Source organism: Brassica rapa, chromosome A03 (assembly GCF_000309985.2).
Source record: "Brassica rapa cultivar Chiifu-401-42 chromosome A03, CAAS_Brap_v3.01, whole genome shotgun sequence".
Classification (NCBI taxonomy): domain Eukaryota; kingdom Viridiplantae; phylum Streptophyta; class Magnoliopsida; order Brassicales; family Brassicaceae; genus Brassica; species Brassica rapa.
In genome coordinates this window covers 8,918,432-8,943,969 of record NC_024797.2, presented here as the reverse complement: position 1 = coordinate 8,943,969, position 25,538 = coordinate 8,918,432, and the positions used below count along the sequence as shown (strand labels likewise).

General features: G+C 33.8%; 3 protein-coding genes across 3 annotated transcripts; 1 reads left to right on the top strand and 2 right to left on the bottom strand.

Annotated features, from left to right (window-relative positions):
- Positions 1 to 798: 798 nt before the first annotated feature.
- Positions 799 to 6,206, bottom strand: LOC103857624 (probable DNA double-strand break repair Rad50 ATPase). Its single transcript, XM_009134836.3, has 4 exons — positions 3,461 to 6,206; positions 3,148 to 3,258; positions 2,945 to 3,025; positions 799 to 2,843 (listed from the first exon to the last, which is right to left on the bottom strand). Exons 1-4 carry the CDS (start codon positions 3,722 to 3,724, stop codon positions 2,781 to 2,783), a joined length of 519 nt encoding a protein of 172 aa, XP_009133084.1. The 5' UTR covers positions 3,725 to 6,206; the 3' UTR covers positions 799 to 2,780.
- Positions 6,207 to 12,515: 6,309 nt separating this feature from the next.
- Positions 12,516 to 15,110, top strand: LOC103857622 (growth-regulating factor 3). The gene is made up of 4 exons (XM_009134833.3): positions 12,516 to 12,960; positions 13,057 to 13,236; positions 13,536 to 13,836; positions 14,509 to 15,110. Exons 1-4 carry the CDS (start codon positions 12,756 to 12,758, stop codon positions 14,927 to 14,929), a joined length of 1,107 nt encoding a protein of 368 aa, XP_009133081.1. The 5' UTR covers positions 12,516 to 12,755; the 3' UTR covers positions 14,930 to 15,110.
- A 59-nt stretch (positions 15,111 to 15,169) lies between these two features.
- LOC103857621 (ABC transporter G family member 34) lies at positions 15,170 to 25,271 on the bottom strand. The gene is made up of 19 exons (XM_009134830.3): positions 21,684 to 25,271; positions 21,415 to 21,535; positions 20,740 to 20,828; positions 20,567 to 20,651; positions 20,181 to 20,471; positions 19,874 to 19,964; positions 18,889 to 19,789; positions 18,651 to 18,811; positions 18,201 to 18,304; positions 17,947 to 18,112; positions 17,806 to 17,868; positions 17,594 to 17,712; positions 17,187 to 17,519; positions 16,807 to 17,097; positions 16,645 to 16,728; positions 16,441 to 16,574; positions 16,143 to 16,370; positions 15,648 to 16,074; positions 15,170 to 15,562 (listed from the first exon to the last, which is right to left on the bottom strand). Exons 1-19 carry the CDS (start codon positions 22,073 to 22,075, stop codon positions 15,293 to 15,295), a joined length of 4,350 nt encoding a protein of 1,449 aa, XP_009133078.1. The 5' UTR covers positions 22,076 to 25,271; the 3' UTR covers positions 15,170 to 15,292.
- Between the last annotated feature and the right edge of the window lie 267 nt (positions 25,272 to 25,538).

The following is a 25,538-nucleotide window of genomic DNA, read 5'->3' as shown; positions in this document are numbered from 1 at the left end:
GATTAATGTTAAAAAAATATACCACTAATGTTTAAAAATAATAATTTATGTATAAAAAAAGTAAAAACAAACACCCGCGCGGTTGCGCGGGTCAAAATCTAGTGATATAGTTAAATGTGAAATATTTTCTTGATTGAGATCTATTAATGAATCTTTAGTATACAACCAGAAACCAAAATATCTTTAAAACGAATTTTAGTACATATCCAACCAATCATATGTGTAACATTTATTGTACTTTGATTTGGATTTAAACAATAAACGTCATAGCTGTACATACAAAGTAAGAAAACTCATCAAGTAATCTTAGCTTTATATATAGATAGATAGATAACTACAACCACTTTCCATCTCATCAAAACATATTCTAATAAGTATTCTAGTTTTGAAAGAGTTCAGCAACTTTGAAAACTGATGATTTTGGTTACAAACGTTAATAAAAAAATGGAAAAGTTTTAACATTTGCACCCAAAAAATAATATTGTTGCAACCCCCCATCAACTCGAACTTGTATAGAACTATCAAGTTTTCAAAAACAGTAGCTATTACTTATAGTGGACTATGGAGGTGTTTAGGAACCCAGCTAATCCTTCGTGAAAACAATACCGAATGCATAGTTTATAATCGGAGTTTCTAATGAGATATAAAACATAAACTCATATTCGTGGCCACACGATATAAGAATCTTGGGATGAGACTTGTATTTATTCTGAAAACATGTAAAGTTGAGTTTGTTAAAACATATACCCAGGGCCGGCTCAACACTGATAGGGGCCCTAGGGCGAAAATTTTTTTTTAACTCTCTAAAATTTATATAAAGATAATGTTTAAAATATTTTAAAAATTTAATCAATAATATTTTGTATATTTTGTAATGAAAATAAAATTATATACATATCAAATAATTTTGGGCCCTTTTCAATTTTATTTATTATATTTATAATTTTTTTATATATATAAAAATATAGATTTATAAAAAATTGGGCCCCTTATTTATCATTACACGGGGGGACACGGGCTCGGACCCGGAACGGTCGCACCGCTTGTCCCCCCTTGTAAGCCGGCCCTGCATATACCTTCACTAACATAAGAACTAGATGAGATTTGGTTTTGGTGAAGGTATATGTTTTAACAAACTCAACTTTACACGTTTAGACATAATTGTATTGGTTAAACATATTACATATATAATCTAAACCATCATTTTGATGCATCTTTCTCATTTCCAACCATTGACTTGACCAAAGTTATTATGTCTAAAGATTTTTCTTTTAATTCAATGCCGATCAAGAGGGCCGGATCTAGGGACAACCGAATGAAACATTGGTCTTGGCCTCCAAAATTTTTAGAAGTTTTTTGTTTAGGTTTAAACTCTCAGATTCCGGTCCTCAAAATTTTTAGAGTTCTTAAAAAATGTTTCAAGCCCCCAAATTCTCAGACGGTCAAACCTCTACACACGTAAATTAATGGAGTATTATGCTACACGTAAACTAGTCAAAACAATCTCTCCTTCACAACCAAATCATTTGAAATTACGTAATTGCCAAAAATACGTAATGCCATTAATGTCAGTGGGTGTAAATTGAGAGCTAAAAACCTTTGTTGGGCCCTAGCAAAGGTTGTATCGGGTACAAAGAGATAAACCTTTGTTGGGTTTATGATTTAAACGTCATGGACAAAAAGCTAAGCAGTGGACTGCGTTGGGCTATATCGGAGTAAGAAACTTCTGTAGCAATAGAGTCAGATAGATCCTATTCCTAAGGAGTTTAGCTTATAGATAAATACAAATACGATATATCGTTATCCTAATATTATATGTCCTTATCTTCATAAAAACTCTTATAATTCTAACGGATAAAATACAAACCTATAAATTGGATGGCACATGTATTTATTATACGATAAACGAGAACATTCTGATGACAGACTAATGAAATCTGTAGACAACTCCGACGCTTGAAACCAGAGCTGATATCAGTTGGCCTCACTGATCTGATTAAGTCTGAGACATATAAGAAACTTAATTATTCAGATTTGATCTCTAGACCAGATATTCGTACATCCTTGCTTATATAAGAGGTTTTTCCAATGAATAAGTAATTTCACATCATTTGTTTGGGCCAAAAATAATGAATCATTACGAGTTTGGCAGCAACTCGATCATATCTAGCGAGAATGCAAAAAAAAAAAAAAAAAAAAAAAAAAAAAAAGAAAAGAAAAGAAGCGAGAATGCAATTTTATAGAAATATCTTGCTCTCACCGTCTTACGTATCTATGATTTTTGAAAAGCCTTCATAATTTCTCGCTTGGTTCTTCTTTAATATTGAGAGGAACAAATATTTTGAACCTTTGTGTATGTATTTATCAATAAGATTTGCATAATAGAATATAGTCCCCATCGCTAGTTAGACATTAATATTGAATAATCACCCAAAAGCTACTGTAAGTATACAGATTAAATTCACCAATTTCCCAAACTAGATGCTAAACTTAATTAAGATAATTTTGTTTGTTTGCATATATGGGTCATGAAGACGTTATATGAAAAACATAACTAAAATCACATGAAAAGGGTATTTATCTATATATACTATTTTTGTAAGAGTGACAGTTTTTTTTTTTAATATGCAACACAGGATTTGTATAAATTAAAAACAAAGAAAAACACCCATAAAATTCACATTTCACAAGAAGATACATCATAATTCACACAGTGAACAAAAATCCAAACCCAATAAGTTCTTGGCTGATCTTTGTCATGTATGTTTTTGAGACATTCGCTAAATGCTCTTGCTCAAATCTTCAAGCTTCTTCAACCTCAGATTCTCGCTTTCTCCAGCCAACTGTCCAATCTCCTCAGTAAGAACATAAACACAATGTACGCAAAAATATTCAAATCTAGGAATCAGCAACTTAGATAAGACTATAAGAGCAAGAAACTAACCTCCATGAGTTTGGTGATCAGCTGAATTTTCTCCAAATTCTTCTCGTTGAATGCATCAACTGCTTCTTTGTATTCCCTTTGCTGTTTCATTCCCATTACAAAAACAACAACAAAAAATTCCAAGTTTCGAGTTTAGGGTTTAGTTTGGTGATTGCTAAACAGAAATAAACCAAACCAATCTTAAAAGAATAATGGTAAGTCACCTTCTTTTGAACAGAGTAACTTAATGGTCTGAGCTCTTTGTAAACGCTATCAATCTTCTTACGAATCATCAAAACTTCCTTCCTCGTGGGATCTGCAAGAGATTCAAGCTCCTGTACAAAACACCATCATCATTACACAACATAACGTCTAACTTTTGTTTTCTTTTCGTAAAGGCATACTGATCCTTGGAACTTCATGGATCCTGGTTCTCTGATCTCATGATGAGTCTTTCTACCATTACACCAACATAACTGGGTTATCATAACCTCAAACTTTATATATATATAACTAAAAAAAAATAAAGTAAGAAACCTCGCGTATTGTGGCGAGGCGTCGGGTTTCTTCTTCAACCCGATCTAGTTGAGCCTGGACCCGTTCACGAATCTCCATCTTTCTCCTCTCAATCTCACTCTCTTTAGCTTTAAACTCTGAAAGCGCTGTACGAGTCATATCCTCGTCTTCCGTGAACAAACAGCTGCTGGTGCTCATGCTCCTATGAAACATCATTTCGTTGTTCAGAGGAGCCTCTGCCATTCTGGTGGTTCCTACTCCGTCTCCGGCGTTAGACCGAGCCATATTCACCTCCTCTTTCTTTTCTGTTGATTTGGCTTTAGAACATCTACGCCTGATCAGGAGGTATTTGAATGGCCGAGGCGGCTATCCGGGCTATATGTTGGTTGTTATAGAGTATATCATTATTTAATTATACTATTTTATTTTAATTGCAATTTTGGAAAACAAACACATCATTTAAAGTTGTATTTTTGTAAAATTCCGTAGAAGGGATGAATAAAATACGAGGTGGAATTTTTTGAATTTTTTTTTGACAATAGCTACTAACGCTTTAACCATATTTACCTAAAGCTAAATTCATGATGGTCACATACATTAACATGTTAGATTTATTACCAGAGATTAGTCTTCAGTCATATAGCCACGAATTTGGAACCAGCTATTTTTTGTGGCTAATACCATATATTGGGTACAAATTGTTGCCAACATGGTTTTGCTAACAGAACTTTTGTGTCTTGTTTTGCCCAAAAAAAAAAGACTTTAGGGTTCGTTTTGTGTTCTATTATCGTGTCTATGAGTATTTATTGAGCCTTTAGTTGCATTTGGATACATCATCACTCTAATTCTTCAATGATTTCGAGATGCATGTATAAATTAAGCTAAGAGATGAAATCTCTTGATTGAAAGCCGAAGGTATTGAAATAGTGTTTTCTTCTTATGTTGATTTGTGACCGACTTACTTTAAGTAGGAGCTAGAAGAACATGTAATAAACTTATAAGGTGAATGAAATCACTTCACATAATATTAGTAATATATATAAACATTTATACAAGCATTCATATACATCGACATTTATAGTACATAACCATGTACATACGTATGTCTCACCTCTGAACATCTATTGGACAGAAGAAGGCTAGAAACGTGTAAAATGCATTAAATAAGAACACTATACAGTATCAAATTGTTTATTAATCCATAGTTTATGTTTTGCTGTTTTGCTACGGCATGTATTATGTATATATATACCAATACGACAGATTGTTTGATTTAGAAATATAGAGAAAGCCAATAAAATGACCGAACTACCAAGTGCCACCCAATCCCAACTAACCTTATGTGCAAAATTTATTGATTATGTTCGTCTTATCTCCCGTTAAATACAATCAACTTTAGTAATCAAAACATAGGAAACTGAAAATCAATACAGCGAACAACCATTAAACAACAACTACATTACACTTCTTATAACGAATCCTATGTTACCGCCAACCAACAAAGAAAAGTTTCCTTAGATACAATGACATCATTCACTAATTGCATCGCCGCCTGTAAAACCTAATTCGACGGCAATGAAACATCTCCTTGATTTTAATTAATGAGTAGAACAATTAAGTAAACAATAGTATGAAGATATTTGAACCCAAAAAGGTAAGGAGATAAACATCATAGCTAGTTGTATTATATGATGTTCTTTTTGGCAAAATTATATCTACTAATAATAGCAATCTCAATTAATTCCAAAGGTTGTGAGTCCACTTATGTTGAAAGATTGTGTCTTTTGAAAAAGAAGTGTAAAGGGTTGTGTCTTTTCTAAAAGTTCTATGTTGGAAGGTTGTGTCTTTTACAATTAATTTCTAAGGTTGTGAATCCACTTATGTTGAAAGGTTGTGTCTTTTGAAAAAGTAGTGTAAAGGGTTGTGTCTTTTCTAAAAGTTCTATGTAGTAAGGTTGTGTCTTTTCCAATTAATTCCTAAGGTTGTGAACTTCAATTATGTTGAAAGGTTGTGTCTTTTGAAAAATATGTGTAGAGAGTTGTGTCTTTTCTAAAAGTTATATGTTGTAAGGTTGTGTCCTTCTAAAAATAGTTTAAAAGTTGTGACTATTCACTAGTATCTTTTAAAAAATGAGAAGTTGTGAGTGTTACAAGAATGCAACTATTCATATTGAAGAGTTGTGACTATTCAAATAGGCTTTAAAAAATCTATAAATAGTCTCTCCCATACATTTTTCAAATCAAATTTTCACTAATCTACTAATAATAAAATGGTGAAAAAAATAATGTCAAAGTTGCAATTTTTCCATCTAAACAAAGTGTCTTTTCATCTCAAAATGGGATTGCTTTAAAAAATATAGGTTTTATTTAAGTAATGTGTTAGTTTATATAATAAGTGTTGGTATTTTATGAGAACTCTCCCAAAAATTAAAAAAAAAATATTATAAATGAGACATGTCATATTAACGTAAATCAACATATATTTATTACAATATTCAATTTTCTGAATATTCATTTTCAATAAATAAAGCAGGTAGATAAATATACAAAATAACAATTACCAACATACAAATTATAATTGTTTAAAATTATAAACTAATAATTTTAATATTATGTCTTAAATAGGAAAAAAATTATATATCATGCAAAAAAAAATTGCATTTTGTTCAAAAAGTGGTTGAAGATAACTATCATGTGAAAAATGTATGAAAAAATTTAAAAAGGATGAAGACACAATTGTATGCAATATGTGTTTTGATAAAAAATTAAAGGGAATATTAAGGTTTATAAAATATATATATATATATATATTTGAATACTTTGTAAATCATATTTTAATCATCAAAATTAAATTTAATTATTTATATGGTTTAATTTTTTTATCAGGCATATAAAATTATATATTATAGATAATAATATATTTTTTATAAAATGAGTTCCCGTGCGATATCGCACGGGCTTTTTGCCTAGTGATTTTAATTTCAAAAGAGAAAATTATATGATGTCTTATTAATTACTTTTCTTTCTTACATGAATTATTTATTATTTAATATATTTATTGACGTTATATATGGTTTATGACATTTTCAGTTGATATTACGTTAGAAATCAGAATTATTATAGAAACAAATGCATGGGTTCCGAATCGCCCACTTGCAGAGAAACATATCCCAAAACCGGTTGATGGAGAGAGCATATTCAAATGAAACAAATCTATAAATGTATTTGTTTTAAAGAAATCATTGTGAATATGTGGACAAAACATTCTTAAAAAGAAAAGACAAGATCGATAATTAATACTGAGCAGAAGAATTCGATTGTGGAAGGAACCAAACAGAAACTTCCAAACATCAAAAACAAAATATAAACGAAACTAAAGGGATGTAAAGAAAAAATGAAAAACTAGAAGCCTAAAAACCTTTCCTTGGGAAAAATAGGGTTGAGTTCACTAGTCTCCCCGAAAATTACTTTCCACACTCATTCCCACGCCCAAATTATCGAGCTAATCACTAACCCCCCCACGCTAATTGTTTAAAACACTAAACTACATAAACTAAAAAGTTCATAGTAAATCCGTATAAAATCTAGTTCAGTTATTCAAAATAGCGTTTACTAAATTGCGATTACCCACGATTCAACTGAAATGAGATCCCAAACCCGAATGAGAGAGAACCTAACCCGATAAATATATATAATCCGAAGGTATAGGAAGATAATTTTCTAGGAGATAAAAAACAAGTTCTAGTAGACTAGTGAAGTCAACCAAAGATAAAAATCTAAAGGTGGAAGAAATTAAAGATGCCAATTAATTTCAAATTTCCGTTTATACTGGTCGCTCAAAAGCATATATTAACAAACCCAAAAGTGGTAGTTCAAAAGCATATATTAACAAATCCTTTAACAAAAGTCGTAGTACCTGTTAGTTTACAACTTACAAGCCGATTATTAACATTTCTGCCCAAGCTTTCGTTAGTAAACTTATGTAGTGGATTGGGCTATATACTTTAGTTTACTTAAATAAACCTTAAGCTTTTCTGATTAAGGCTTAAATCACTGTGCGTAGGCCCAAAATGACTACTTCACTGATTAATCATCAATTATCGGCTCAAATTGGCTTTGGACGAGATGGACACTTTTTTTCCCTATTGCCGATAGCTCATGTGAAACCCCAATCGGTTTATTTAAGCACCAAAAAGCATTAATTATATTTAATCAGTTGTTCAACGATATTTTTTGAGACATATATTCAGTACAAAACTGTATAGCGACCAACATCATGCAACGGTTAGACAAAAACCAAGTTTACAACCCAAATCAAAATTATTTTAACCTAGTTTATGTAATTTTAGTATTGTGTTGGGGGATTTAATAAAACCGTGCACTTCAAAATCTCAGGATTCAAATACGTTGATAAAAAATTGAAGTAATTAACCTGCCCTGATACTTGATTCGAGGAAATTATGGATCTAGTGCGTGAAGCCTCTCTATAAACATAGGAAAACAAATTAATGTTCTTTTGGAATAAGTTCACATGGTAGTTTCGATTTATAGAGTCAAGTAGACCTAGTTGATGGTTGATGTTTTTCAAAACAACTTGTTTCGGATACTGATTTAAAAAGATACCAAGAGATTGGCATGTCATGAAGGCAAAGTAGTCTTTACATTGGATTTTTTAGTTTATTTAAAAGATCGCATGTTTGATCTCTGCATGTTGACACGTGCGGTCATGCACTTAGATACCTTTTCTTATTTCTTTTAGTTTTTTGTCTTCAAATTATTAAAGTAGGTCCTGGTCCAAGTTTAGAAGTAGACTTTATTGTGGCTGTAGTTAATTGACTATATAACCAGTAGGGAAATAGAAATTTACATTTACAAATGTAGGCATTTTATTTTTGGGCAATACAAATGTAGGCATATGTATACGTAATGTTAGTAAACATAAATGTTACACCTAAAAAACATTTGCGATCACGTGATTATATTTTTCTATATGTATGGTATATCAAAGTATAACCAGACCGCTAGAAATGTTTCGCAGTCGTGTAGATTCGTATTTCGCAAATATCATCTTTTAAACACACAAAGATCAAATAACACACGTGAGGGGAAACAAAAACAAAAGGGAAAGATTTGTAAATCAAAATATGATTCGGTAAATTGACATAATGAAAAATAAAATAAAATTCCTTACCTAACAAAAAAGAAGAAGCAAAGAGAGGGAGGCGTAAGTAGGACCTAAATAAACCAAATCCGAAAACCCGAACTGAACCAAATCCGATAAAAATTAATCAGAACCAATCCGAACTCGACATAAATATCGAATATATCTTGTTTTATGATATTTCGGGTTATGAATATTATTTGAATTGAATCTAAATAGATATCCGTTAGAATCCAAAACATTCAACATTCAAATTTTTTTTTATACTAAACATGATTTTAATTCCGAATATGTATCCAAAATACACTAAGATATTATTTAACATCTAAAATAATTATTTATTACATGAATATTGATGTTGAAGGTGGCGGTTGAAGCATGAAATTTTTAGATTTTAATTTTAATTTTTATTGAATAATATTTTTCCATTTCATGAGAACTTGGTTTTTATTTTATACTTTCATATATTTGATTTTTTTTATTAATAACTGTGTTTATCTTTCGTTTGATTTTGAATGATCATATTTAATATTTTTTTCTTATTTTTAAATTGATTTACTTATATTTTAGTTATATAATAGATACAAATCAAGTATTTTAAAACCGAAGAACAGATTTTACTTATATTTTAATTAAAAAGTAGATATAAATCATGTACTTTTAAATCGAAGTACCGATTAGGATTCAAACACGAAAATATATGGACTCGAACACGAAAGTATATGGAGTTATACTGGTTCTTTAAAGACTTATTAACCCTGACCTAAAACTCGATAGAATCCGAATCGGTTCTAAACCAAATTTTTATACATCTAAAATGAAGCTGATTTTGACAAACCGAAAAAATAGATAAAACTTTGGGATTTCGAATACCCATGCCTAAACGTAAACGTAAGAGAGTAAGAATAATAAAGCACGTGGGATCACGTGAGGGATCGCGTGCCGGCGTGACTTGCCTTTTACTACAAAACATAATTAGCAAAATTTGTCCAAAAAGTGGGACCCATGTGGCCTGACTCGGACCCTTCTAGTTTGTAATATTGACATAATAATATACGTTTCTTTCTCATACAACAAAACAAAAGGCATTTTATTAATAATAAAATTAAAACTGGTCTCTGACAGATTTGTGTCAGGAAAAACGTATTTGTCTTGTCTCGGACATGTGAACTCTCGGTCCTCCTGTATCCTTTGCCTCTTCCTTCTTATTCTCTGTCCTTCCTCAAATTTTGTATATTACGATTTCGTTTTAGATTCGATTGTATAACATCACAATAATTCGTTATGTTAATTTTAATGATGTATCTACCTGTAATTTGTGAAATCAATGGATTTAAAGAAAAACATGACATAAACAAACGTCTCTAGCTGACGTAAGAAAATACGAATGAAAACGATAGAAAAGATTATTAACAAAGTTACAAAGACGACAATGAAATGCGCTCGGGTTGAAGAAGAATAGGTAGTTTTTTAAATGTTTGTTTGGTGTGAGGGGAGTAAGTGTGAATAAAGATTTTGGAGGTTAAAAAGGTGAAAAATAGAGAATTAAGGGGTAAAAGTGAAAACGAGTACTATGTGTAGTCAAATCAGAGATGATCACTGTAAGAAAATTTTAGAGAGAAACCCTCACCACCCACTTGTGTTACTCACTTTTATGCTTTCCTCACTTCAAAGTTTCTGACACAGTCCCACCTGCTTCTTCTCTTTTCTTATTGCATCTCTCTCCAACTCCTTTGAGTCGTGAATTTTATAATTGGAAGGAACAGATTGTAAAAACTCATTCTCTTTTAAAAAAATTTAAAAGACTTCAGACTGAATTTTTTTTCAAACAGAACTCATTTTCTAATAAAAATTTGATTGCTCTAAAAATAGAGTAACATGACAGAGTTGGATTGAGATTCAATTAATTCATTTCGAAAGGAAAAAGGAAATAAACACATTAGCGATGTTCTAAATAAACCTTTGACAGACTAAACCAAAAATTTGCCAAAATTTTAACCTACGACCTTGGTTTCGGTTTCAAAAATGGCAATTGCTTAAATAGTAACTGACTTATTTTGGGCTGCATGCAGTGAGTTATTCAAATAGACGCCGACTGCTAGAAGACAAAGTAGTTTTTTCTTTGTATCTTGTTCACTTCACTCGGAACTCAAGGCCTTCATACCTTCAGGATGTGTGAAGCATTCCTATTGAATTTTGTCGATAAAATAGAAATTGCAAGTTGAACAAATTGCAATATATATGGAAAGATGCTAGCTAGTGCCAATAATATATTAACGGAACAATTCATATTTCATTTTATATTATATAATGATTATTTTAGTTTTTAGTTAATACTAATAAATAATAAGAAATATAACTACATAGTTTAAAATGATAGTGTGTTCTAAATTTGTTAAATGGATATCTAAATCAGTTTAGGTGGCTTTTAAATGTTATTTTATGTTCATGTAAATTAATTATTGTTTTACATTTAACATTGTATTACTTTTTATCATATTAGTTAATTAATGACACTCGTTTTCATTCTAAAATCAAAATATCAGACATATTCATCTTTATAACAATATGAAAATTAATTTTCAGTATTAATCTAAAAAATCTATTTAAATTTTGATGCGTCTGACTTATAAAAACACACACACATATATATATATATATGTATATATTTATTAATTAGTAAAATTTATTTTAAGAAAAATTGAAACTAATTAAATTTTGGGAAAGTAGTGATTATATAATAGTTTTGTTATTTTATATGCTAAAATTTATTAAGTACTTTTTTTTTAATTTGAGACTTACCAAATTACGGATCCTAAATATATTGATCTTGAATTATGATATATTAATTAAATTTTAAAGTTATCATAAATTTGTTGTGAATTCAGTTTAGGTAATTGTCTATTAAATTAGAAAAAAGATAAATAATGATAAAGTTATGTTAGTTATTAGTTTAATAGTATTGAGGTGTAAATAAATTAAAGTTGTAATGGTTAATTTATAAGTGTATTTGTGTTTTAATTATATTAGATTTCAATTGATTCCACAGATAATTCAACATGTTCCATGTAATTAATGTTACAGCAGAAATCTAGATAAATTTTTTTTTTAACACTGGATAATGCGATTATAAACGATAAGACGATTCTATATGCGACATGTCTTATAATGATTCATGTCTGAATACATCATTTGAACCGTTTTATAAGATCTACGTTTGGTGGTATTTTTTGTGCTATGCTGCAGATTTTTTATAAGTATTTATTTCATTAATTCGCATAATTTTATTTTTTTTCTAAAGATCGAAACTCCGATTTTATGGTGTTGAACATCTAGATAGAGATCTATGGATAAAACAAATATAGAGGAAGCTACACAATTTAAAGGGTCAAAATAGAAACACAGAACTGAAAAGTATACTCAGTGCCATATGATTTAATAGTATGAATTTAACTTGAACTTAATGTCGTTTGGTTTGTCATCAAATGCAACTGCAAATCATATCGAAGTAACGCCCGTGTCATAATATATCTGATTAAGGACTATTATTTTCTGTTTGACAAAAAAAAAAGGACTATTATTTTCTCACTAATCAGGCTATTGTTTTTTTCTCAATAAACTAATTTAAAGAAATACAGATTATTCAAGTGCTATTTCCAAGGCAGATGCAGGTTACTATCTCTCGATCTTCATCTCGGAGTGTGGTTCTTTATGTGTTTTCTGACTTGCTTTATTATACTAATATTATTAATAGATTAATGAAGATTAATAGTTTAATAGATTAATGAAGACATAAACTATAATTTAATAATCATAGATTAATGAAGATTTGTGAACCCCATTAATAAAGTTTAATAGTTGTTGTTCTTATAGTCTTTTACCGTATAGTTTTCTCCCCCCATCTGTCTCGTCTCACTGTCTTTTCCTCTCAAGTTTCAAGTGCCCTAAATAAAAACCTCTTTCCCCTTCTCTCTCTCTGCAGAAGAAGGTCAGATACAGAAACTGACTGCAAAGAACAAAGCTGCAAGGTGCAGCTATTCCTTAGTAAAAAGCTTTGTTCTCTTTCTTCTTTTGCTCTTCACATCCCCCCCAACAGAGACTTTTCTGCTATTTAAAACCAGACCCTGGAAAAAGTAGCCAACACTCTCTCTTTCCCATGGATTTGCAACTGAAACAATGGAGGAGCAAGCAGGTGCAGACAGAGTCAGAACCACAACCTTCTGCAGCTAAGATACCAAGACATGCCTTTGATCCGATTCAGTCCCAAACTGCAACTTCTACTGTTCTTCCACTCTTTGCCCCTGAACCTGCGTCTTCTAAACTCTCCTCCTTATGTCCTGATTCTTCTTCCAGGTTCTCCAGTGAGTCTTTTCTTTCCTCATTTTTCTGAAAATTAAGAGAGACTTTTCGCTCGGTAGAGTCAAACAAATGACATCCATTTTGTTGTTGTTCTGTAGAGATGGGGAGTTTCTTTAGCTCGGCACAGTGGCAAGAGCTTGAACTACAGGCACTGATCTACAGGTACATGCTGGCTGGAGCTGCTGTTCCACAAGAGCTCCTTCTACCAATCAAGAAAAGTCTTCTCCATCTATCTCCTTCCTACTTTCTTCACCACCTACCTCATTACCAGCCTGCTTGTTAGTCTCTCTCTCTCTTTCTCCTTTCTTGGTTTCATTCATCATGAGAATATGCTTCTTTTATTCTTTATTTAAATCACTTCCTCCTTGTTTGAAGAGAAAATTTAATATATTTTATATATGTGATGCATGGGTTCTGTGATGTTGTTGCTGGAGTTATGTTCCCAAGATTTAGTATTATTTTATTTTGTAAATCTTGAAGAAGCATGTGATGGGTTCTTGATTTTGTTTAAACAATTTTAAGTATATAATTTCATATAATCTCTATTCGTGATCTCATCTGTGATATGGGAAAACAGGGTATTTGGGGAGGGGGGCGATGGATCCTGAGCCAGGGAGATGCAGGAGAACTGATGGTAAGAAGTGGAGATGTTCAAGGGACGTCTTCGTTGGCCACAAGTACTGCGAGCGCCACATGCACCGTGGCCGCAACCGTTCAAGAAAGCCTGTGGAAACTCCCATAGTCAATGCTACCACCACCACTTCCATGGCTTCCCCAGCCACAGCGGCACCGTCATCAACACCATCCTCCTTTGCTTTTGGCGGTGGTGAGGAAGTGGGTCAAGGTGGATCATCTAGCTTCTTCTTCTCAAGTCAAAGGTAATTAAATGACTGTTTGTTTCATGTCTGTTTTTAGTTCTTGATCTTTGTTGGTCAAAAGCATTAAGACAATAAGCTTTTGGTTAAAGACTTGAGACAGTTGAATTTCACCATTTAAAGATTTTTTGGAAACTCAAGATTGGTTCTGATATTTAACAACTAAATGACACACAACTTGGGTTTGTATATTCATCATACACTGAATGTGAAGTTATGTTGTGGAGAGAGGGGTAATGTTGGAAACTGAGAGACACATCCTTATGATTTTAGGCTTCTTTATTTGCTGGCTTTTCTATTATTGACAGATAATAATGATAACACTGGATTTGATAGAATCTATTATGTGAAGCTAGCTGTGAAACTTTTCAAACAGAAAGAGAGAGAGACTTTAGATACAGAACAAAGGAATGGTAGGACCTTAGTGAAAGCTGACCCATCAATGTCTCATATCTTGCAGAACAAAAAGTTAAAGCATTTAGATTCTTCTGCACCCACTTTCCCTATCCACACACATCACATGATACAAAACTGATTACTAACAATAACAATAATAAACTGTACTATTCTTAACAACCTGCATTTAAAATATTGGAAACGCTTCCAACTATGTTGTTGTTAAGCCTAATTGTGGAATCTCTGTTGACAATATTTTGCTTTGTGATTTGATAACAGTTGCTCAGAGGTGAAACAAGAAAGCAACAACAACAAGAGGCCATACGAGTCCCATTATGGATTTGGGAGCAATGGATCAGACGGAGGCCACATCTTGAGGCACTTCTTTGATGATTGGCCTCGTTCTGAAGCCGACAATAGTTCAAGCCCCATGAGCTCAGCCACTTGTCTCTCCATCTCTATGCCTGGAAACTCTTCCTCAGACGTCTCTCTGAAGCTGTCCACTGGTAATGAAGAGGAAGCTAGGAGCAACAACATTGGGAGGGACCAGCAAAACATGAGCTGGTGGAGCGGTGGAGGTACCAACCACAACCACCATCACATGGGAGGACCATTGGCTGAAGCCCTGAGATCTTCCTCATCATCTTCCCCGACCAGTGTTCTCCATCAGCTCGGTGTTTCAACGCAAGCCTTTCATTGAACAGTCTCAAACCAACGCAACTGTTTTGCTTTGCGTTTTTCTTCAAATTTTCGCGGTATAAAGAGAGTAGGCTTTGTTATCATCTTCCATTCTCTTAAGCTTTCACATGTATCTGTAACAGTTCTCTGCAGATTTGCCTCTCAAAGAATAATGTTTTTGGAACCAAGCAAGTGTTCATATCGTATCACTTAGTAGACAAATTAATGGTAGTAGTTTTGAGAAAAGAAATAATATTTAAAGTATAATTTGGTAACATAAGGTGTTATTATTGTTACTAACCAAATACTAGCAACAAAGAAAATTAAATGATTTCAACAACTTCAAACATACAAAGATTTTCAACTATGTTGTACAAAGGTTTCTTCACCTTCTTTGGAAGTTGATGAACTTAATACCATAAGCAAAGACAAAGGCAAAGAGCAGTATCCATGCAATGTGGACAGCAGCTACAACTGGTAAGAAGTCATGTTCGAATCCGAAGCCATTCTTGAGCAACGTTTTGAGACTCATGTCTCCAACACCAGTGATCTGCACTATAGAATCCTTGTCTCCTACTTGAGATGTAATGATTCCATACAGTGTCCAAGCCACTGGTGTTGCCCAGTAGTACCATCTCCACCATATCGGTATTTGCTGCGTTTGTCACCAGAACTTAAAAGGTTAGTGACACTCTTTTTCATATGATTATTGATTGATGTAACTTTCTTAATAATGTTACCGGTCTAGGGATGAGGAAACCGGAGAAAAGATTCCAAAGAACGACGAAGAAGGACATGCAGATTCCAGCGATTTGAGGGTTTGTTGTCAAGGCCATAAGCATCATACCATATAGAGTGAAGTAGATGAAGCTTGTTAACATGTAGTAGTAGAACCAGAAGAACTTGGTCACCGTCCAGTCGTATCCTATCATTGAGTAAAGGATTAACGTGTAAACTCCTGTCTGAATCGTGTTGTACATGATCTCCACAGCAACCTTGGAAATTGCATAAGGGATGGCTGAGTACATTCCAGCAGCTTTTTCGCGGTAGAAAACAGTTCTCTCAATGGCTATTACAGGTTGAACTGCTGCAGCGTTGGTGGCACCGAGGAACAGTACAGCAGCATACATGGCTCCAAAGAAGTTATTAAGGTCTTGCTCTTTCTCTCTGTTTTATGGGATGAATCAGTCACGGTTTTTTGATAAAATGATAGTTACATAAGAAAGGAGCCTTACATTTTCGTTCCTGTTTGCCAGAAGATCAAACCAAATAAGACGCCAAAGGCTATAGTCATGAGAAACCTGATGGAATTGTACTGAGGGAATCTCCAGTTTGACCAATACTGTTTCCACAAGCAAGCTTTGGTTTGTGTCCAAAACGGTTGTGAGTACTTAGTTGGGAAGTAGAGATCATTTGATCCAGGTGGTGGAGTACTGAGCTCTTTGATGAGTTCCTGGTTTCTCCTACGAGTTTTCAGACAGTTTAATACTCTGGTGTAGTACTAATAGTAGTAACTGTCTTTCTTGAACATACCGATAAAGAGAGGAGTTGGTGAATATTTGAGCAAAGTCCAAGCTCATTTGTGACTCCATTGAAGGAGTAGTGACATCAAGCATCCATGTAGCTGGATTGTATCCGTCCTTGATCTTTGGAACCCCTTCAACAGCCTGCAAGTAGTATTAGATATGTGTCACAAATACATAAGGCCAATAGATGGTTAAAAAATGATTAGACTACCTCAAAGTATTCAATGAGTTTTTGTGACTGATGCCCTAGACTTCCAGCATATATAACTTGCCCTCCACGTTTCATCAACAGAAGCTGCATTAACCCAAAGATGATTCAACAACTGTATACTGGTTTTGAGACTCAAAAGTATAGAGTGACTGGAAGCAAAACCTCATCAAAGGATTCGAAAATGTCGATGCTAGGCTGGTGAATGGTACAAACAACAGTTCTTCCTGTATCAACAGTGTTTCTAACTGTACGCATAACAATGGCAGCAGCTCTTGCATCAAGACCAGATGTAGGCTCGTCCATGAAAATAATAGAAGGGTTAGCAACCAATTCAACTGCAATAGTGAGCCTCTTTCTCTGTTCTGTTGAAAGCCCATCAACTCCAGGAAGTCCAACTATAGAGTTTCTAAGAGGTTTTAGCTCCACTAACTCCATCACTTCCTCAACAAACATCTATCATTCACATAAATAGGAAAAATATGTTACCAGCCTTACTAAATTGCCTATAGTCCCCGAAATGTCAGGACCGGTCCTGTACATACCTCTCGTGTTTTGGCATCTATATCTACGGAAAGACGAAGCCAAGCTGAATATATGAGGGATTCATAAACTGTAACATGTGGAGAATGGATGTCATTTTGTTCACAGTAACCAGAGACTCTGGCAAATGTTGATTGGTTCTTTGGATAACCGGATATGCTAATACTCCCTTCGACGTTGCCTCCTGTTTTCCTGCCGGCCAAGACATCCATTAAGGTTGTCTTACCTGCACCACTGACACCAACCAATGCAGTCAATATGCCTGGCCTGAAAGCTCCACCAACGTCTCTTAGTAACTGGAGGCGATCCCCTTCAACTCCCTGAGCTTTCATTTCCTGCAATGTTTTAAGGGAAACAATGAATGAAACTTTAATTGTAGAGATGTAACTGAGACGTGTAATTTACTTACTGCAGGCATGTCCACGTAGTAGTTCACATTGTTGAATGCAAGAGAAAGTGGTTGGAAAGGTAAAACCATTCCTCTCTTCGGTCCATTACTTGAACGGCTACTTAGTTCCACAAGAGAACCTGCACAGATTCTCAGTAGAATCAGAAACCTAGGCACATTGTGTAAAGTGAAAAGACAGAACACTCAAACGTAAAAGAGGTAAAAGAGTTCACCTTCTGTTCCTTTCTGTTTGTCTTTATCTTCTTCCGCAACTGTAGCTTTGGAGTTACCAAGAGCTGAAAGAATACATAAATGTTTTTCAAGATCCTTTCAACTAGAAAATGATCCTTGTCCAAAGCTGGAAGTGCACTTACGGTTCAAATACATCAAGGCTATTATGTAAAAGAGATTGAACAACAAAGAAAACCCGAGTAGCGCCACGATACAGATCCAGAACCAGTATGGCTCTGTAACGAAGCCTCGGCTCTTCAGAAGGACTTCTCCAACTGTTTTTGCATTGATGCGGGTATCATTGTTGGGCTGCGACATGTAACATAACAGATTTTGCATCACAATAGGCAAAGAGAAGTCAAGCAAATGAGGACTTGATCACTTGGTGAAGTCTTACCGCTCCCCATCTGTCATCTAGAAACTCATTCATAACAATAGCAGTCTGTCCGTACATCATAGGGGATATGTAATAGGCCCATGTCATCCATGGAGGGATATCATCTGATAAAAAAAAGATAATATAAGATATGGTTTCGCTTAACAATCTCTCACAGACCAAAGATGCTATCAAGAGAAGGGTGTTTGATTCTGTAGTTATATGCTCTGTAATAAGACATGTGACCATATGGTTACTGTTGAAAACAAAAGCGAATTAACCTCAAAGAAAGTAAGGAAACTTAAGAGAGCAAACCAGGATATTCGTTTTAGGATTTGTATATTAACAATATGATACAACTCTTTAAACCCGTATTTATACTTACTCGATATTCATTTTCTTTTTAGAAAAACGAATTTGGCCTTTTATTGGTGCATAGAGATTTAAGTCACTTTCAGAATTAACACTTACCTTTAGCAATAATGAAGCCTCCAAGAGTATATATAATTAGCATTGTGAAGGTCCCAACCGAGTTGGAGATAACTTCTGTTCTTCCAACGGCTCCAAGAAATCTAAACAAAGAAAGTGCCATCTGATTCACACAGAAGTATGCCAACAACTGTCGAAAAAACCTAATGGCACAAGTTTGGTTAGTTCTAAAGAAAGTTCCTTGGTGATATTCATGAGCACTAGAAGCAAGTAGATGTACCTGGAAGCAGCAGGAGCAAAACCTATAGTGTAATATGTAAATGCTATCCATATTCCTGACTCAATAAGAGATAATGGGATCTTTAGAAGCCACGCTGGTAAGGCGAAAGCCCATGGAGGATAGAACAAGAAGTCCCTCTGCTTGTAGAAAACTGGGAGCCTCATCACTGTGAAACCTAGTTCAACCATTCCATTAAAGAGTACATTGATCAAGCTGAAAAATAGAGCACCATAAAACTTCTGACCATCTGCCACCGTGCCTACATGCATTTCTGTCCTAAGATAGACCGTCATGGCAATCAAAGACATGATGGTTATCTGGACCGTCTTGAAGACATACACAAAGGAGTTGCGTTTCATAAGAAGCCATTCTCTATCAAAGCATGCCTTGAAAAGGTCCCGGTTTGATATACCATACTTCTGTGTCACTAACGCAGCAGGATGTGTTTTAGCTTTTTCATAAGGAACCCTCATGTCTGATGCTAGTTGCTGCCCGGTGTGGAAAGAGTTAAAGGCGCTTGAGAAGTCACTCTCTGAGACATAGCTGTAAGGTTGTTCTCTCCTGTTCCAATACTGTTCTTGGTCTTTCTTAGACGTGACTTCTTGCAGAAAGTCTGCAACACCTTTCCTTTCAGGACATTGGAACCCCATGTACTCAAAGAACTCAAGAACCTTGTCCCTTGGGCCCTGGTAGACAATGTGTCCCTCTGAGAGCAGGATAATGTCGTCGAAAAGCTCAAATGTCTCTGGTGCAGGTTGCAGAAGAGAGATGATCATTGTAACATCTGATATATGAACTAATTGCCTCATGAACTTGCAAATCTGGAATGTTGTGGAACTGTCCAATCCTGTTGATATTTCATCCATGAAAAGAGCTGTTGCTGGTCCTACCAACATCTCTCCTGCTCAGTTTTAGACAAGAGTCATCCATGTTATAGACACTGTAACTATTCATGGGGATAAAAGTAATATACTAAAGTTTTAACCTGTTGTTAGACGCTTCATCTGTCCACCAGAAACACCTCGTCTCATCTCATCTCCAACAGGTATGTCAGCACAAATGTCAAGACCAAGTATCTGTAAAGTTAGCATTTACCAAAGATGAGCCTAAAAACACCATTTCTTCACTTTTTAGCACTAAGAAGATTCAAATTTGAGTTTATCATGGGTTTCTAATTACCCGATTGCGATAAGCGGATGAACTCTTACCCTTTATATATTAATTAATTATTTCTCTAACTACTGATGTGTACTTCTTTTATTCATTAACGGAAGATGCAAGAAAAGCTGTACCTTAAGTACATAGTCGGTAACCAAACTAGTTTCTTGCCCTGATATGGCAATAGATTTCATGAATGCATCAATCTCAGGGTCTGGCTTTATACCCGCTTCTCTCTCCTTCCTTGAGAGCTCAGTAAGCATCTGGTACCGAGTCCCAACACCTAGACAGCGTCCAGAAAAATCTAACGTCTCTCTCACAGTCATTTCTCCAAAGTGGAGGTCATGTTGACTGATGTATGCACATGTCTTTTGAGGAACAAACTCGCTAAACTCATGACCACAGTAAGTTATCCTCCCAGACATCTGTTTGCCAATAAATACAGATGTTTTTTTTTTAATACAGAAATGTTAACTCAACCACCAAACATCTAAATCAATATCTAAGATAGAGAACAAACCTGGAGAGTGTCATCGAGCTTTCCAGCCAAAGCTTGTAGAAATGTTGTTTTCCCTGAACTTGGTGGACCAAGTAATAACGTCATCCTGCAAGCAAGAGTGTTCAACAACAATACTCACTATATCTCCTTCATATATACCAGAGATCACTGTCTCATTATGAAATTATTTTTACCTTGATGGTTTGACAATGCCACTGATATTTTTAAGTATCTGAATTTTGCTCTTTTTAGATGGAAGGAGGTGGAACATTCCAAGAATGCTCTATACAAGAAAATAACAGAAAAACGTATTGAGTAAAGCTTGGCCATTGTTTATAGAAAGAAAGGAAAAAAATAAAGAAATGAATATAATTATTTCAAAACCGTAATTAATTAAGTAAATTTAACATTTTATACATATGTTCTAAATGTATTAAGATAAATACAATTTGGACCGATAAGACTTCAACATCGCGAGTTGACAAAAAGACTTTCATCCCACTAAAAGGGAACATTTATATGCATAATGCATTAGACGTAAGAACCTTGTGAAGTTATAGGTTTTATCTTTTTCCTGAAACTCGTATCTAAGTATCTTACAGCATCTTGGCAGCTTGGCATCTTATGTTTGGCTTATTTCTTCTAAGAATATAATTTTAGTTATTTGTTAACATTGTAAAAAGATAATCCTAAAAATATCATTAAAAATTAATTTATTTCATTAAAAACTGAAAGCTACCTAATATGTGAAAAAAATATCGTATATTATAAAACAAATTTCTTAAAACATCTTTTAAAATTGTGCATCTATTATTTTTTCAAAGGAATGAATATAATTAATAAAATAAATAAAAAAAAGGATTGAGAACCTCGAGTGTATTCAAAGTGACGTTGAAGAGAGTAGGAAGCGCTCTGCTTGCACTACGTACATCTCCTTGCACTGATATATTCTCATACCTTACTTCAATCTTCGGCACTTCGATTCCCACCCTGTTTTCTCAAACGGACCAAAACGAAATCCATTCAAAAAATGCTAAAAAGACATAAACACTTAGGTTTTGTTTTAATATTGTACTTGTGTCAGAAGGATACAGACCAAACTAAAAAATAAAAAAAGCACCAGAAGTACAAAAAAAACCTGTCTGTTCTTTCTCTCAATCGACGGAGAAACTTCTCGTTATCTTCTTCAACGAACTTCAAAATAATCTCCATGAGGTGTTTCTTCTCCTTAGGAGCGAGCTTCGTGAGATCAACTTCTTCAAGCCCAGCCTTCCCGTTGACCGACGTTTGTTGCGGCAACATCCCTTTTCGTAGCCTATCGTACGTCGGTAATCTCTCTAGCGCCGCCCACTTGAGCTCCACGTCATCTTCCTCTCTCCGTTCGCTTCTCCCGCAAACATTGTCCTCTGCCGGAAGAATTAATACGTCTCTGAAGCTTCTAGAAGCTCCGCGCAAACTCCGGTAACTGGAAGAGCCTAAACTCCCTCTCCTACTCTTCGTACGGACCAGATCTTCGTCTCGTCCTAACATCGCCGACGAGTCGTCCGGTTACGAGGAAGGAGGTGGAATATGCTTGGACGAGATTCAAGATTCGAAATCTCAAGTCTATTTGTTTCCGGCCGGCATTAAAGCTTTGGCGAGAGAGAGAGAGACAATAGGCGGGCGAAGTTTTTGGTCTTTCTACATTTTTACATTTCTTTGAAGAATGTATTATATAGATTTACAAATAAATAAAATAATATTATCTTTGTCTAACATTAAAAAAAAAAGATATATGATGGCAATTAAATCTGCCTATTTTAGTCAAAAATATAGATTTAATTATTTCTCTTTCAACTTTTTTGTAGATAAATCAAATATATTTATATTATAAATGTATGAAAGATTTAAGTAATCTGAAGATAATTATTAACATAAATAAAATATTTAAACAATTTAATAAAAATAAATGAGTAACCAAGTTTCCATTATTTAAAATTTATAAACTAATAATATATGTACGTACCTTTCAAGGTTCAATATATTGTTGATGGGTAACATTTTGTAGATGTAACTATGTTTCTTCACTGAAATTGAAATATATTATGACCAACAAATATTTTATGTATTTATGTTGGAAGATGCATCTTATAAGAGAAATTTATAAATTTATTTCAATTTAATAGTAATTTTAAAATTTTATTTTTAAAAATAATGTCTAACATCAAGATAGTAATTTTGGCGTTGAAATAATACTAAGTTTGATGTTAGGGTTGAATTCGTTCCTGAAAACTAATTAAACCACACTACAGAGACAAAATTCAGAACTATTTGAAAAAAACACTATAAACTTATAAAGTTTATTTTCCAGTTATGGATACTCATAGAAAATCTCATTGGAGAAAATAATCGAATGATCATAAATCACGAATGTCATCATCCATCTTTCATTTATCTCCTATATATATGTATATGTATATATTAAAAATCATTTTTAAGTTGATTTTTTTACTAGTCAACACTTCAGTCTTAAGCTGTTTACAAATTCCAAACTAAACAACCTTTAGCTTATTACGAGAATTACAAAAAAAAAATGCCATTGCATTATATACACGACCAAACTTTGGAGTATATACTCTATGGATTATTACGATAAATGAATTATCGCAGTTAATGCAATTTACACTTTCACATAATACAGACATTTTCCTTTTGTATAATTAGGAATATCTCATTTGTCCTCTATTCTTCTTCTGTTTGTTGACATCAAAAACTTTTGTCTGTATTGATATTACTTATTAGTTGTCTATCTAATTTTTTTTTTTTGACAAAAGGGCTATCTAAATATTTTTTACCTGCACAAAGCCAATAAGACAATCATTTTCGTATATCAGATAATGGTATCCAAGATATTGATTTTTGTAATGTTAAGAGCAACATTATTGGTTAGCATCTAAAAACAAGTATCTAAACAAATTAATATCTTTATCTTAATTTTCTAAAAAGATTAAAATGATCAATAAGTGGACAATAAGTGGACACATGACTTTAAAAGTTTTAATGAGTTTCCTATAAACTCCAATTTTAAAACTTCACTGCACTGTCTTTTCTTTTTTTTGTTCAAACCATCATTTTATTCATTCCACTTAAATCAAACAGAGTTAGCAGTCTCAGAGAGATTGTTCGACACCTGAAACATACTGTTTTTAGCCAGCTTATCTGCTGGTTCGTTACAGACACGAAAAATGAAACTAAAGAAGATAGAGTTGAAGGAATCACTCAACACGCCAATGTCATAGAGTATGCCTATAAGAGCAACCACAACTTTGTTTCATGTAATTAAATCAATGAGACTTTTTGAATCTGATAAACAGATTACATCTTTGATGCCAAATGAAGCAGCCTCCGAGAGACCTGCGAGTAACACCAACGCTTCTGCTGCAAGGGCTGAAGCTATGTAGCGTATGTTCCTTGTTCCTTGGAAGCGGTGTGAATGTGCTGAGTCCGTGCAAACCCAGCCAAGGCCACCTGCAAGAGTAGAAGAATTTCATGCCGCATCCGAGGATAAGATGCTAACAGATTCCGGAACCTGAGGGAGTAGTTTTGAAGTTTCACTGCACTCTCTTTTTTATTTTTCTAAATTGTTTATTTATTTTAAAAGTGAAAAATTTCCTAATATATTTATATCGGAGGTGTTCTTATATATTAGAAACAGAAACACAGATCAAATCTAGAGCGGCATTAATGTTAGTTGTTTACATAAGTGTTTTTTGACAAAAATATAATTAAAAATAAAAAATCAAGAAAGAGAAAGTCATAAAATGTCTAATCGTTTCTTTAGCAATAACTTTTCCGCACGATTTAGAGATAGTATTTTTTTCTCTGTGTCATTTTGTTATTAACACAGCTATTTAAGCATAGTTAAAATTTAACTATATGACAAAAATATAATTAAAAATAAAAAAAAAAACAAGAAAGAAGAAAGAAGAAGTGATAAAATGTCTAATTGTTCCTTTAGCAAGAACCTTTCCAAACAATTTAGAGATAGTATATTTCCATGTGTCATTCTGTTATTGACACAGCTATTTATGCATCATTAAAATTTATTTATAAAACAGATTTCAGTTAAAATAATAATATAATAAGGTTAAGAAACTGTGGAAGGATATTTAACCGCTAACAGATACACATCAACGCAGCCTAAGCAAACAAACTGTTTCATCTTACTGGAAAGATTATAATTGTGTTTGACATGTAATCGATCCATACTATCTCCATAAATTACTCACACAACCCGTGTACGGTGTATCTTAAGAACACAACACATATAACCAGAATTCACCGGGCATCACAATATGCATGGGCATCGGACAAAGCATTAGTAACAAAGATACATCGCAATCAATACATACACCCATAAAGCAGCTTCAGCGCAACACAGTGGAATTCGGGTCGGTTTAATGAATTGAAACTCGGGTCTGTCGGATCCAAAACGCGGTGATCCGTGCGTTTCCGATATCATCGCCACGGTAGGCATCACTGTGGTTCGAGCTTCCTCTTCCTACTTCAGCGGAACTACTCCACAGCTGCGGAGGAACTTCCCATATGTTATTGCTCATGTTAAGGATGCTGATGTGTCAGTTAATAACTTCCAATTATTAATGAAGAAGTTTCCCTGACTGGGTGTACTGATGGTATATGTATTTTGTATAAACCGCCCTCTTCCAATCATAAGGATTTATACTTGTATATGAATTCACTAGTTTGTGTTGCCTGAGCTGATAACTAAACTGAAACTATGGTGTGTGTGAGATATGATTATCTTTGACAGGAGGTGATGCCCCTATCATAGGTGATCTGTGGGGGCTTTGAAGGGTCTAATAGACCAAGTTCATCTATCACTTTCAGCTAGTAGCTGGCAAGAAGATCACCGAGATTGCGATCAGCATCACCATTGCAAACAACAAAAGCTAAATGCCTCAAGAGAATCAGATGCAGTAAATATGTACAACTT